We start from the raw sequence: 15388 nt of genomic DNA on the forward strand, positions 1-15388 counted from the left end.
ATAAATAAATGGCATTGTCATTTACAAAGCCAATAGCCTAATCTCTCACAAATGCTACACCTATTGCATTTGCACCCACACACACACAAAACCGGATCACAAGCAGGGAACAGAGGCACACACAAAACCGGGTCACAAGCAGGCAACAGAGGCACACACAAAACCGGGTCACAAGCAGGCAACAGAGGCACACACAAAACCGGGTCGAAAGTACTGAGAGAAGGAACTGAACAAAAAATAGTCGTCTAAAAACACAAAACAGACTGCTACTGGTACAGTGTGTAAACATACAGCGCTAAAGTGTCTAAAACAAGGAAAACAAACGGTTTTGAAGTTCAAGTCCCCAAATTGTTCAATACTTTCACATACTACACATGCCTCAACAGAGACAGGAGACATGCCAGTCTAACAACACAAAACACAGAAGCTTCTATAAACATATAAACAACACACGGGTATTCGACAGATATGCGAACGGGCCGCACTATAAATGCCTAGTTAAAACACACAGCATTCTACAAAAAATACAGGCTTCACAAGACATGATAAAGATAGAACTCAGCAACACCAAGACACACAGCATAGGATAAAAAGATATTGGTTGCATAACACATCAGGTGCTTGTTTTGTATTATATGGTATTGTTTTAACAGTTTCACAGTATACAACATCTATCTTCTCATAAGTCCACTTAGAAAAGTACATGAACACTTTTAAACTAAATACCGAACATGTATAACTTCGACAGGGAGGGGGCGGTCTATGTTGACACACTGGGTGCAGGTTTAAAGGTCTCCTGTTGCACATCTCTGAACACAGACAGATGCAGTCTCCGCCCTCCGTCCCGCCCACAGCATTGCGATCCATCGACAGGGAATCCTCCCAGCTTCAACGAGACTGCCCATGAAGCACAACAACGTTTAGGAGGGCCTCAGACTCGGTAGATTCACAAGCAAACTTTAAATCGGACGTATTAAATAAACCCTATGCTTTACCACCAATAAGGTAAATGTATTTCCACCTGCCATTTCGTCTCGTAGAACAGATGTGTTCTTAGCAGCAGCAGCACCTGCACCGCTTGTAAACAAAGTGCTTTTCTACTCAGTGCCCCAGCATGAAACCAACAAACTGACTGGAATGTTCGGTTTTCTATCAGTGCTTTCGAAACCCGTTTAACAGCCAAGGCAGCTGAAACCAAGAATACACTTAAGTAATTTTTGCGATCAACGAGATGAACGCATTTGTTTGAATCGTACACAGCAGAAAATGAAGGTTGTCCAGCGAAACGCTAGCTACCATAGCAGTTCAGCTGAGGAACCACGGGGTATCATATTCTTATCCCGTCATCCCCACCTTCACCACAGTGTGATCGGGCAAACCTCTCAATGCCCTTGCTCCCCTTTACACTGACTGCGAAAACAAGATGCGCCGCACACGGCTGTATTAAGAGCATTTAAAACACCGGCCGTGGCGGGGCCTACCTGATTAGCATTCAGCAACCGACAGGTATATTCCACCTGGTTCCAAAACAGCACCATTGTCAGCTCAGCCCCGGGTTCAAGAGACGAATGTCCGCCTGCGTGCAAGCCACAAGAGAGCAAAGCTCAAGGCTACAAGCGAGCAAGCCACAACAATAACCGATGTAAACAAAGAGGCCCCGCCTCTCGGAGGCGGGAGTCGGCGCCACGAAAAGAGCCCGTGGGCCCTCAATAGCAACGATGCGCCGGCCTGCGTGTGCCTAAGAATAGCAGAACGCGTCCAAGCCTCTGGCTGCGATAAACCGAACATGACGCCACCACTGGGCTGACATCGCCATGCCGACAGCAGGAAATTCCTGCTCGCCTGGCCAAGACATCAAGCACTGCCAAGAAGAACTCGAATCTTTACTCCAGTCAGAAACGGAAAACCAAACAGATAAACACGCAGAGAAAAACATACGCGTCTGCTACAGTGCAGGAACAGCACATTCTCGCGCCCCGAGGACTGGCGTCCAAGCAAACTGGACCAAAAAGCACAGGGATCAGAAAACTCCCATTTCACAAAGTTGTCAATATTCCACCCCTGCAGTCTCCCTAGCATGATGCGAAAGTGCCCAAATGTTTATACCACATTAAAGCCTGTGTTCTACTGGCTCTGCCAGTGCTGGGAAACAGAAGCAAAACATATTGCTTTCAATGGAGAATGCATATATGAGACAAGAAAAGTGAAATGGCGCAGCCCACCCCTGCTCGGAGTAGGGAGCGGGTCGGGTCTGCGTCCTCATAGGGAGAGCGAGCAGGCTGGTGTGACGAAGGATGCCGGCCTGGAAAAAAAAAAATGACATCCGCCCACCGCCGCATGACGTGGCGGAAAGCCTAAAAATTGCAGGAACGCCCACGAATCTGCTTGCAGAATGACGAGCAGATTTCTCTTCCAATGGCTAGCCTCCATTTATGGAGCTAGCCAATGGAAAGAGAGGGCGGGACAAAGCCACACAGTGTAAGTCATTAGATTTCACCTGCGCGAAAAGCCGCTTGCGCAGCTTTCGACAGGCGAAACCTAAAAAGTGGCACATTTTTTGTAAAAACCGGCAGGGAAAAGAGCATGATGGTGAAGCTTGAGTACAGTAAACAATGGCAGGTGGTGGGAGAAGCAAGTGGAGCTGGGGGGAATGATGAAAAAAAGAAGTTCAGTGGGGTGAGAGAGACAATTGATGAACTTGCAAAGGGAGGAACACAACAAGTAAGGCTTGGGGATGAAAGGGGGAAGCAGCACACTTATCAGAGAGAAAAAAACACATGCACTCCCTCAGAGAACTGGAAGCAAAACAAAAGCAGTTCCCTAATGTGTAGCTGAAGAAGGATACAAATCATTCAATCAAAAGTATGGTAAAAACACATATGTTCCAGGAAAGTAACATATATTATAAGAGGGTGGAAAGCCTTGAAACAAGAAGCAACCAAATGAGTTACAAGAAAGACAACCATTAATCAGCAATAGGCTGACCTAAAGCCTTAAAGCCTTCTGTAAGTATAGGTATTGTCCACAATAGGTCTTCAACAACCGACAGCTAGAGCAGTCTACATGCACAACCTAAAAAGGGGGTGAGAGCATATGAATTAATGTGCTCTTCAAATAAAAGCTGTCTTGAGCTTTTGTAAGAAAGCCTTGTTTTCACAGTAACAAGAATGGCAACATTAGAAAACCTCAGTCAGAAAATGTGAGTGAGGCAAGAGGGTAAGTAAATGTATTACTGAATGCATGTGATTTGTACAATACACTGGCATTTCAAACCTTTAAATGCAGCCGCCGCCGGTAGTAAGTGTAACTGCAGGGCGGTGACGTGGGGAGGGGGAGGGGCAGGTTGGGGGGTAGTAATGTATGGATTACGGAGTTTTACAGGTAAGTAAACATATAAATAAATAAAACGAATTTCATTGCGCGCACTGCATCGCATTTGGTGAGGCAGTGCACACAACGAAATTCGTTTTACTACCCCCCACCCTGCCCCTCCCCCTCCCCACGTCACCGCCCTGCAGATACACCTACTACCGGCTGCGGCTGTTTGAATGTGAGTTGGTTTGTCATCACGGATTGCAGAGATTTAAATGTCAGTTTGTGCACAGTTAACACAGTCCCCCTCTAGATCTCATCTTCTCTTTATACCGTATAGCTCATCAGTACATGCATGGAATAACCATGATACTCCTGTCTTAAACTGAGATGAAGAAACACCATGTGAAATCCAAATAAAACCAGTTGCCTTTTTATGCAGAAAAATGTTGCTTCTCTCTTTAGTATAGCATTAGTCACCCTCAGTTCATGTAACACATGACCAACAATTTAGTGAACATGTTAACTCTATACTATGTACTATTAAAAGGTGGCTAGAGTGTGGTTGGTTATCAGTCTACTTAAATACTATAAAAAGCGTAGTTTGGCAAGGCCTCTTAATAAGCAATCTACTCAAGGAAAAAAGGAACCCGAGCTAACTATGAAAATATGGCACAAATATCTCTACAATAAAACACAAGATTGTTTCTCCTAAATAATCTCACTTGCTAGCAACAGTCACAATTAAATACATCTGTAAAGTCCACAATTATCCTAATATATAAACATAAACCTCAACTACCTTAAATTTATTGTAATAATAGCAAATCAGATGTACTAAACATTTTTGTAGTCACAAATGCTCCAATTTGGAGTTTGTGATTGCAAAAATGTTTTTTGCAATTCACAGAGTTTGTGATTCAGTAATAGGTTACTGAATCACAAAATGCATTTAGAAGGGGATAATTATTTGCTATTTGGAAGTGACATGTTTAGGGCGTCTCTTCCAAAGAATGATTCGTTATGGCATGTATCAATGTTTTGCAACCAAAAAACAGTCACAAACGATTGTCATTTTACAAACTTCCAACATAGGGTTGTTACACATTCACAAAAGGAAAGGGATGCCTTTAGGACTCCTCCTTAGTAAACATGATTTACAAATGTCTGTTGGATTAGGCAGTGATCCAAGTGTCAACTGTCTATTCTCAAAAAAGATGTAAAGCATTTCACACTTTTGTTCAAACCCAGCTCCATTTAATTTAAGGAGAATAAGATACAATAAAAAAGACACCATTTTGTTTAAAAAGTGATCACAGAAGTGGTGGTCTGCTGACCCCAGCAGGCCACCAATCACAATGGGTTGCAGTTTGCAATCTGCCTCATGAATACTGAGGTTGGTCAGAAAGTGACCCACCACAATTTAAAATTTTGCAAACCAACCTATTTGTATGTCGGTTTGCAAAATTCCACATAGGTTGCATACAATATTTGTTGCAATCTGCATCCAGTATTTTGAGACTAGTTTTTCATCTATCTGCCCACAGTCAGCATTTCATTCACAAAAAAATAAAAATAAATAAATCACAGACAGGTCTTCTGACCTGACCCATTTTAGATATTCGATTTCTCCCCAGTCTCCTATGAAGATAATATTTCTTTAACCCCTTCCAGGCTGATGACGAGCTCAGCTCGTCATGAGCGTAACCTGCCGTGCGCTCATGACGAGCTGAGCTCGTCATGTAACGCGGTATTTTTTAAAATTGCCGCGCACAGCGGGAAAAGCCGCCGCAGCGATGCGGTTAATGAGGCTCATGATAACTCTATTTGACAAAATCTTTCAATACTAAGATCACCTCTCACTCAAACTGGCCCCATACCCATTCAATTACTAAAACTCTGAAAACAGTATCATAACACTAAAAGCTACATTAATAAATGCTTAATTTGTCCTGGATATCAACAATGACACTTCAAATGTATCTACTGAAAATGTTAAATTTAAGCTCCAAGATAGCTTTAAAGATCTGCCTGAATCCAAAAATTGTAATACTAACTATAGAACTAAAAACTAAAATAAGGGAAAACACAGATTCAATTTAAACATGTCCAGCTAGAGTCCCGCACACAGATTAGGTCCACAGTTGTTTTCTGACTGGGAACCAAGTACCCAATTGTAGCACTTGCCCAGCCCAGCCAAGTACCACTCATCAGGCATTAGACTAACACATTTCAGTGTGGTGGTCCACATCACTAAACTGAAAGTCACACATTTATATAATGCCCGCTGGGCACTCAAATCAAGCCATAGCACTACTAAATTAAGAATACAGACAGAAAGCTGGCAGCGCACAGTGTGTGCAGCTTGCAGGCTTGCTCAGCTCTTTCAGGGCTGGTGAGGTTACAATGAAACTAATTCATCCACGCCTGCGCGGTTGTGTAGACAGCTACTGCTGAGTGCTCACACCGCGCATAGCAGTTTACTTAAGTCAGACTAGACAGTACCATGTGATGACGCCATCATCCCTGACCCGTCCACCACCAAAGTGATGGTGCCTAAACAGGTATTGCAGCCTGCAGCACTGCAGTGAGTCCAGCAGCACAGAGGCCATTATTATAATGCCACGCCAGCACTGTCCTTGACTCGACGCCTGGATTGTGGCCTGTGCTGTTTCAGGGGAAAGTAATCAGGGCAGGCTGGCCCATGAGTCCCAGTTGGCCCTTTAGCATCAGCTGCTGCAAACGTAAGTGTCTGGTTACTAATCCTAGTTGCTTATGTGGCTGCTCAACTGCTTTCAGCGTAGTTAGTCATGAGCTGCAGTATGGCAGAAACATCTCTTTTTTGGGCGGCTCAGCACTAGCTCATTTTTGCTTGAGTGAGGCTGAGCTGCAGCAAAGACAGCAAAATGGCCGTCACTCTCAGGATCGTGTCCTCTTTTCCGCAGTGTGCGTTCTCTGGAGCCCCCCTCCCGCCCAGTCCTTCTCTCCTGCCTCGCATGGTTCTTGGAGTGGCCTTGTACATGGCACCATCAAGGCCACAAGCTGCAAGCCGTGTTTCCCACAATCATAGTGTGCCTTGAGGACCGAGCTGGCCGCGGCGGCCAGGAAATGAGGCCTTTCAAAGCCGTGAGATAAACCCAGGGACAGAGGACACAGAACTCTCAGACGTGCCACATCGGACCTAAAAGATCAGCAAACAAAGTCTGTGACTGGGTAGGTCAATATAAACTCGGTAAGGGAAACAGTCGGGAAGCCCTTAACACAGCGCACCCTTGAAGGTCAAGCCTCCCAGGGAGTGAAGACAAATTATCTACAAGGGAGGGACGCCCTGAACTATGGAAGAATGGACTGTCAAGTCTTGGAAATGAGAGGTAAAGAGAGAGACAGTGCCTAATTTCAAAATAATAATAATAAGCACAGTGGTCCAAAGATTTTCTAAGAGACCCACTGCAGGAGCAGCCTAATGCTGCTGTGCGTGGACTTGTGGATTACTAAGGCCTCTTGTTTCCGCCACCCAAACACTGCTTGTCTCTTTGGCTTTCTCTTACAGGTTCTTTTTCGCCCATGCTTTATCCTTTTTTACTGTTTTCCTCTCCCTTCTTCTTTTTCCTTTTTCTGCCTGTATCTCTTACTCCAGGTAAAGTCTGAAGAAGGAAAAATGTGTCCCAATCCGTTAAAAAAGAGAGTGAGACCCCACTGCCTGCACAAATGAGGTGCTGGAGATGTTGGACTTTAGCCAGATCGACTGTCAGCCGGATGCCCCTTGTCAGCAGGCCACCATGTGTACAATCCAAGGCTTTTGTTTTAGAGATCTTTGTTTTCGAGTGTGTTTATACAAAGTGGTCCACTGACACATATCAGGACCACAACTCCCAGAAGGCATCTAGTGATTAGATCACCACAGCTGCCAATGTTTCAGATTACTATGTGTGACATTTTCATAATTTCATTGTAATTTCATTGAGTCAGCCACCACAGGTGTTTGCACCAGTTTTAAGATCTTCTTAGAGTTTCTCTTTGCTTAAATGGGTCTAATTTGTGATATTTATATGTTTCCCTCATCTTCATTGCTGAACAACACATCCATTTATAAGGGAAAGCTATTAGATTTGTCAAGGAGGCACTGCTTCAAAATATAGGCATGCCTGTTGGCTATGTAAAGGGGTCATTACAAAAAAAATATAAGGCAAGCCTAATGCCTTTGTCAAGAGGTCACCACAGAAACAATATTCACATATTAGAAAATACTATTAAAACGAACGACCGATAACCAGATTTAAATGCAGTCATCAAAGATATGTGTATTGCAATGCTCATCAAATATTATTGTCAGTATTATACATTAAATAAAACATGGAAGTATCATATGCTAGAGCCTTTATTTTATATTCATCAGGACACATAAAATGCAGCAATAGGACGACCAACCACTAGGGATCTCACACTCCTGAGTTGAAGAGAAAAATCTCCAGCTGGGAAATGTTTAAATCCATTGCAGACTTTTACAGGGGTCATATTCTTGACGCCCCAGGACACATAGAGAGAGTCTTCCTTAAAACATCCCTTGAGGGGACAGCTGCACCCCCTGCAGTCCTCCACACACCTACAATGGGGTTATTAGCAATAGAAGGTGCACCAAACACAATACATATATTCTGCTATTACTTTATAAAATTCTTCTTTTATTCCAAAATGTGTTCATAGAAACAGCCTAAGCGTTTCGTTCCCCAAAGGTACAACTTTTCGGAACTCCATCAGGGCTTAAACCTCGGTTTGTAAATTTCGAGATATAATGGAAGTTGCTGGATATGAAGATCCTGCAGGAAAGTGATACAGCGCGGATCCTCACCTATTAAAGTGAATTCATATCGAAATGCTATGTTGTAGAACACAATAATCTTTAGTGGAGAGTATGTTTCTTCAGATATAAATGGTTAACTAAAACCACAGTTTCATTAAACAGAAATTGTATATCTCAAAAGATGGCCCGGATATAATAATCCTTTAGGTCAGGGGTGAAAGATACAGCCACAGTAGTCCGTGGCCATGCCTCCTTCCTGAATCGCCAAGATTGGATGATCTTTATATCCAACAACTTCCATTATATCTCGAAATTTACAAACCGAGGTATAAGCCCTGATGACGTTCCGAAACGTGTTGGCTGTTTTTATGAACACATTTAGGAATAAAAGAATAATTTGATAAAGTAATAATGGATTATATGTATTGTGTTCGATGCACCTCCTATTGCTAATAGCATTTTTGGAATCTGTAACCAGTAGCACCAAAAGGTGACAGGTGCTGGAGATCTGTGCACAATCAACTGGATATGGTAACAGAGATACAGTGATAGTGCTATCCACTGAAGTCCGTCACCAAGTTTTGGTTGTTTGCAACCTACAATAGGGTTGGTGATGCCCCTGCCCCTCCTTAAGGTGCCACTGAGCAAGAGCAATAAATAATCAAAATCCCACGGAGGTAAATATTGTGTCCTTCAGCCTGAGCACTATAAATAACATACGAGTAGGACATGGGTGGAGATAGCAGTTTCATGCCATGTTTCTTTTTATTTGGTGCTACTTTTACTTTCAGATGCTGCGGTTCCCAAGTCCGACCCAGAGCTGACACTGGTTTTCCTGCTGCTCCACATGTGATGCCCCCCTGCGGGCGTGGAGAGCACAAGGGTCTTTTCGATGCCAGTATACAAGCAGCGCAGCTGGGGACAGTGTAGCAGAGTGTCACCTGGCTCCCTCTGCCTTCATGCTTCTGTGGCCCGGATTTCGGAGATGGGATCCTGGCACCCATTATTACAGCATCGACCATGAAGGTTGATGACCGTGGACAAAGAATGAGTAAGGGGAGGGAGCCCACTGTCAGGAACTCCTGTGTCTGCCAGTGGTGCAGCTTGTGAGTATCTTGCAACTGTATGAGCTGTTAAAGACTAATGACCACAGCATTTTTATTCTCTCAAATTGTGTTTATGTAATCTCCAGTGCAACTGAACTAATCCATAGTGAAACTCAAGAGATTTGATCTGTGGAAGTGAAGCAGACCATTGAGATTCTGTTCCGAGGCCATCCAGAAATGAAATTGGTATATCAGGAACCCAGAGACAATTTTAAAGACCTCAGAGCTCACGTCGCTGGGAAGGCATAAGGAGATTAAAGGCTAAAGAAGAAAGTAGGAATAGTACCACTGTTTGCCTGTGCAGATAGCCATGAAGCTAGAGCTGGTACACTCAGCTGAGTATCTGTGCACTTATTAAGTGACTAAATCTCAAATCTCTCTATCTCTCCTTCTGACCAGCACAGGCAAGCAGCCAATACACCCACTCAGGTTGGTCTCTAAATCACCAGGAATGAAGCTCAGGTAATGAGACTCACCCTCAGTCAAGAGTTCAATAACACGGTGATCAAAAAGAAAAAAGAAAAAATCCTGGTCTACTAATAGGGGCAGAACCCGTTTGCAACACTTTTCATCCCAAAAACATGGAACTTTATCAAGCCTTATCCATGTTTTATAGGGAATATAGCAGAACACATGCATTACACTTCAGTCCCAGGATCAACAATCATTAACTTAGGAAAACCTTTGGAAAACTATACTAAGGTCAACCCTAGTCTCATGGACTCCCTCCGAAATATACCGCCACGGACCCAATCAGTTTAATGCTAAAGCTCCTCCACAACATGATCCATAATTCTATCGTTTGATCACTTCCTATCTGATATACCTATATTTGCTTAAGCATCTCAGACATGAATAACCCCACGACCCTCTACAGCTGTCACCAAACATAGAAACCATAGACACACAGAAGCCTTAATTGCTTGGAGTGTCCTTAAAGTAAATAGTCAAAAAATTGTGGTTTTAGAACCTCATTGTAATTCAGAAAACCTCCTAACCACGAACATACCATCATAATGTAGATTTAAAATCTTCCCAGCTGCGAACAATAGGAACCTGAGTGTCGTCTGTGACAAAATAGTCACACTGAACAAATTGATTTGGCTCTCTTTACCGCTGCAATTTTATATAGAGGTCGGAAAAGTGCCACTGATCCTGACAGTCAAGAAAAGACTGACTGTATCAGAAGCTTTCATAAACATGTAATTCCCTTATCTAAAGCTCATACTGAAAGGCTAGCACTCATTACCAAACATGACAGATGGCAGGGGCAAAACTGGTCTCTTAGCCAAATAGAAGGAAGCACGTTCTTCACTTTCTGAGAACAACACTGGAATAGTACAAGTAACAAGAATAATACAATGCAGTAAAAACATCTATTGTATAAACATGGATATCATCCTCATACTTATTTAAACTTTCAATAACCTCCAGCACTGATCCAAAGCTCAGCCACCCATCTCCTAATTAACACCACCAGATGAATGTATCAAACAAAGTCAGTGTAAAATTCTCAGTTGCAGTCTCCATTTTCTGGCACTCATCATTTTCCAGCACTTCATGCTCAAACCATAATTTGTACTTAAGAAGTTGCTCTTCTATTTATCGACATCCAGTCTCTATCAGAATGAAATTAGTTTATTTCAAAGATTTCCTAAGGGATAATATCAAATATACCTCTTAGCAATTCCAGTCATACTATAAAATATAAATTAAACTCTATGGCATCGGTCTAACCCATACCAAAGTGTAAGGCTGTCAATAAGTTTGGAAAACTGAATGTATAGACTGAGCTTCAACTGCATTGGCTCCTTCTTGAATACACAATACTAATTATTGGCTGTGAATGAGGGCTGGATCGCTTCATAATCAACACGCAACCCATTTGTATATTATGAGAAAAAGCAATTTTCTATTTGGTTCGGAAAACTTATTCTAACAGAATCCTTAAACTCAAGAACAATTAATCTATTACAAGGTATTGCATTTACTGTTCTCAGCAGATGCATAGTTCTTAAATAAAAGTATATGACTTACTTTGCCACCCTTTGCTCCTTGTACACCAGTGATGCCTCTCAACCCCTGAATACCCTGAAAAAATGAAAGAAAAACAAAGTGAGAAAACACAATCCAGCCACTTCCTCTTTCCATTCCCACATTTATAGCAAACATATAGGACTAGGCATGTGGAGCTCTGTGCCCTTGCAGTGGAGAAGTTGGCACATAAAAGAAATGGCAGGCGTAAACATAGATCTATGTCCGTGCATATGTGAGTATAATTTATCTGTACCTGAAGTAGTACTACAGGAGAACAACTTCACATACTAATAAATGCCTTTTGTGAATTAGCCTCTTAGGGACAGATTTACAAGCAAGTCGTGCAACGCAACCCAGCAAGGCAACTTGCTGCACTGCTCTGCATGACAGGGCATCAATGCACTATATATCTACTAAGATAAGGCACACTCCTGTCCTCTCTCTGTGTTGGAGCATTGAGTGCAACCTAGCACCAATGCAGGCTCCCTTGCGCAATGGTGCAAGAGTGCCTGCTTTACAGCAGGATTGTTTTTGTGCAGGAAGGGACACCTTCCTGCATACAAAAAAATCCTCTAAGGCTTTTTACGCTTTCTATGTGCGCTGAAGAATGGGTGAATGCATGGGAACACTAATTCTCCACCCATAGAATACCTTCCCTGGGCAGGGCAACACAAGGAAGTGACTTGTGCAGCCTTGCGTTACTCCAGTTTTTCTATGCCACGCAAGGTGGCTCTGCGTGGCATATATATATATAGAAAATTTCACTTAAGGGTTTGAGTTGCCTTGCATGATGCAATAGCGATGCAAGCCCTTAGTAAATGTGTTCCTTAGTTTTAAGGCAGATCTTCAATGCATGAAAACAAAAGAATAAACATGAGAAATAAATCAAACTATAACCCTTAACCCTTTCAGTGTGTGTGTGTGTGTGTCGGACAATGGCTGACACCCACACACCCTCCTTGATGCGTGGAATGGCTATTGGCCGACACCAGGGATGGCTTCAGAACATCCTCAAGTGCAAAGCACTGCAGGTTTCCTTTTTTTTTTAAAAAATGACTGGGGAAGAGGCTGAATAACTTCAGCGTGTCTCCCAGGCCCCAGCCCGCACATTTGTGACGTCATTGCAACACGCAGCATGCTGACGTCACAGTTTCCCCACTGGAGCAGAGAGGAGGAGCAGGTGAGAGTCATCTCCCACTCCAGTGGGGAAAAAAGGCCAAAACAACCTCCTAAGATTTCAGGAAGGCTTTGATGGAAATAGGGGAGTCTCCCCCTTTCCAACGCTGCCTTCTTGGCCCCATTCCCTGGCTGTGGATTGCATCGAGACACCAATCCATGGCCAGGTTATGGTCCTAGCCACCAGGGATTTTGTTTTGGGGGTCGGCCCTTGTGTAAGTGGGCTGGCCCCCTCCTCCTGCAGGCATTATATGTTTATTTAAAAAATACATGGTTTTCCCCTACAGGGTGGCGATTGCTCCCCCCAGAGGGTGAAATGATAAACAATAAAAAAAATATTATACATTAAAGTGCTTGAAACCATCGCAGCAGGTGGTGGTTTACTGCTTATCAGGAGAAAATGAGTGTCTGTTGTGTCTGTATTTATGGGAAGAAATTGTGAATTTTTAGCAAAATTTTTGGTTTGCAGGTGATTCTGGGTAAGAAAAAACATTGGGGAATCCATGCAAACCATACCTCACTGTACTCCCCTGGGTGGCTAGTTTTCAGAAATGTTGGGGTTGGTAGGTTTCCCTAGATGGCTGTCAAGCTCGGGACCAAAAACGCCGGTGCCTCCTTCCAAAACCTGGTCTTTTATGAAAGATCATTTTGATGTTTCCATTTTACACTTTGGACCCTTCCCTGTTGCTTGCACTAGTTTCACAGAGGTGAGGTACCATTTTTAACTGCAGCCTTGGAGGAATGCCAGGTGGATGGACATTTGTGGCTCCCCACAGATTCCATAACTTTTCATCACATAAATGTGAAGAAAATGTGTGTTTTTTTTTCAAAGTTGGAGGTTTGCAGGGTAGTCTGTATAAAATAACCTGGTGAGAGCCACACAAGTCATCCCACCCTTATATATCTAGTTTAAAAAAATGTACATGTTAGCTGGGATTTCCCTAGGCGCCGGCTGAGCTAGGGTACAAAATCTAGAGCTACCCACATTGGAAAAATAGGGTCAGTTTTCGGTGGAAAAATGCGATGCATCCATGTTGTGTTTTGGCCTGTTTCCTGTAGCAGGCACAATGTATACCCACATGAGGTACCATTTTTATTGGGAGAGTTGGGGGAATGCTGGATGGATGGATGGAAGTTTGTGCCTCCCTTGAGATCTCAGAACTTTCCATCACAGAAATGTGAAGAAAATCTGTTTTTTAGTCAAGGTTTGAGGTTTGCAAGGAATTTTGGGTAAACAAAACGTGGTGAGAGCCATGAAAGTTATTCCTAGGTGTCTGGTTTGCAAAAATGTACAGATTAGCTAGGTTTCACTAGGTGCCGGCTGAGCTAAAGTCCAAAATCTAGAGCCACCCACATTGGAAAATAAGGGTCAGTTTTCGGTGGAAAAATGCGATACATCCATGTTGTGTTTTGGGCCCGTTCCTGTCACAGTAAGGTACCATTTTTATCAGTGGACTTGGGGGGATGGAATTCTTTTTGTCTCCCTGCAGAATCCAGGACTTTACATCACAGAACTGTGAGAGAAATGCATTTTTTTGTCAAAGTTTGAGGTTTGCAAAGGATTCTGGGTAAAAAAAACATGGTGAGAGCCATACAAGTAACCCATCCTGGATACCCCTACGTGAGTAGTTTTCACAAATGTACAGAATGGCTAGGTTTCCCTAGGTGTCGGCCGGCTGCCCACATTGGAAAAAAATGATCATTTTTTGATGGAAAAATGCAATGTGTCCATGTTGCGTTTTGGGTTTTTCCTGTCATAGGCACTAGACCTGCCCCCAGAAGTGAGGTACCATTTTTATCGGGAGACTTGGGGAAATACCGGGTGGATGGAAGTTTGTCGCTCCCCACAGAATCCAGAACTTCCCATCACAGAAATGTAAGCAAAGTGAGTTTTTTTGTCAAAGTTTACAAGGGATTCTGCATAAAAATGTAGTGGAGCTAAGCACTCACTCTAAATATCCCTCAGTGTCTAGTTTTCAAAAATGGAGAGGTTGACTAGGTTTCCCTAGGTGCCGTCTGAACTAGGGTCCGAAATCTAGAGCTACCCACATTGGACTAAAAAGTTCAGTTTTCAGTGGAAAAATGTGATGTGTCCATGTTGCATTTTGGCTGTTTCCTGTCATAACCCTTAACCCTTTCAGTGTGTGTGTGTGTGTGTGTCGGACAATGGCTGACACCCACACACCCTCCTTGATGCGTGGAATGGCTATTGGCTGACACCAGGGATGGCTTCAGAACATCCTCAAGTGCAAAGCACTGCAGGTTTCCTTTTTTTTAAAAAAATGACTGGGGAAGAGGCTGAATAACTTCAGCGTGTCTCCCAGGCCCCAGCCCGCACATTTGTGACGTCATTGCAACACGCGGCATGCTGACGTCACAGTTTCCCCACTGGAGCAGAGAGGAGGAGCAGGTGAGAGTCATCTCCCACTCCAGTGGGGAAAAAAGGCCAAAACAACCTCCTAAGATTTCAGGAAGGCTTTGATGGAAATAGGGGAGTCTCCCCCTTTCCAACGCTGCCTTCTTGGCCCCATTCCCTGGCTGTGGATTGCATCGAGACACCAATCCATGGCCAGGTTATGGTCCTAGCCACCAGGGATTTTGTTTTGGGGGTCGGCCCTTGTGTAAGTGGGCTGGCCCCCTCCTCCTGCAGGCATTATATGTTTATTTAAAAAATACATGGTTTTCCCCTACAGGGTGGCGATTGCTCCCCCCAGAGGGTGAAATGATAAACAATAAAAAAAATATTATACATTAAAGTGCTTGAAACCATCGCAGCAGGTGGTGGTTTACTGCTTATCAGGAGAAAATGAGTGTCTGTTGTGTCTGTATTTATGGGAAGAAATTGTGAATTTTTAGCAAAATTTTTGGTTTGCAGGTGATTCTGGGTAAGAAAAAACATTGGGGAATCCATGCAAACCATACCTCACTGTACTCCCCTGGGTGACTAGTTTTCAGA

The 15388-nt window shown here is 43.3% G+C and overlaps 1 protein-coding gene across 1 annotated transcript in view; it reads right to left on the bottom strand.

The window, feature by feature from the left end:
• The window catches only part of COL9A1 (collagen type IX alpha 1 chain), a 410236-nt gene that overhangs the window by 155528 nt on the left and 239320 nt on the right, over positions 1-15388 (bottom strand). Inside the window, exon 20 of the mRNA XM_078648015.1 lies at positions 11257-11310. Coding sequence (XP_078504141.1) covers positions 11257-11310 — 54 coding nt within the window. The remainder of the gene's footprint in view (positions 1-11256; positions 11311-15388) is intronic.

Source organism: Lissotriton helveticus, chromosome 6 (assembly GCF_964261635.1).
Source record: "Lissotriton helveticus chromosome 6, aLisHel1.1, whole genome shotgun sequence".
Lineage (NCBI taxonomy): Eukaryota > Metazoa > Chordata > Amphibia > Caudata > Salamandridae > Lissotriton > Lissotriton helveticus.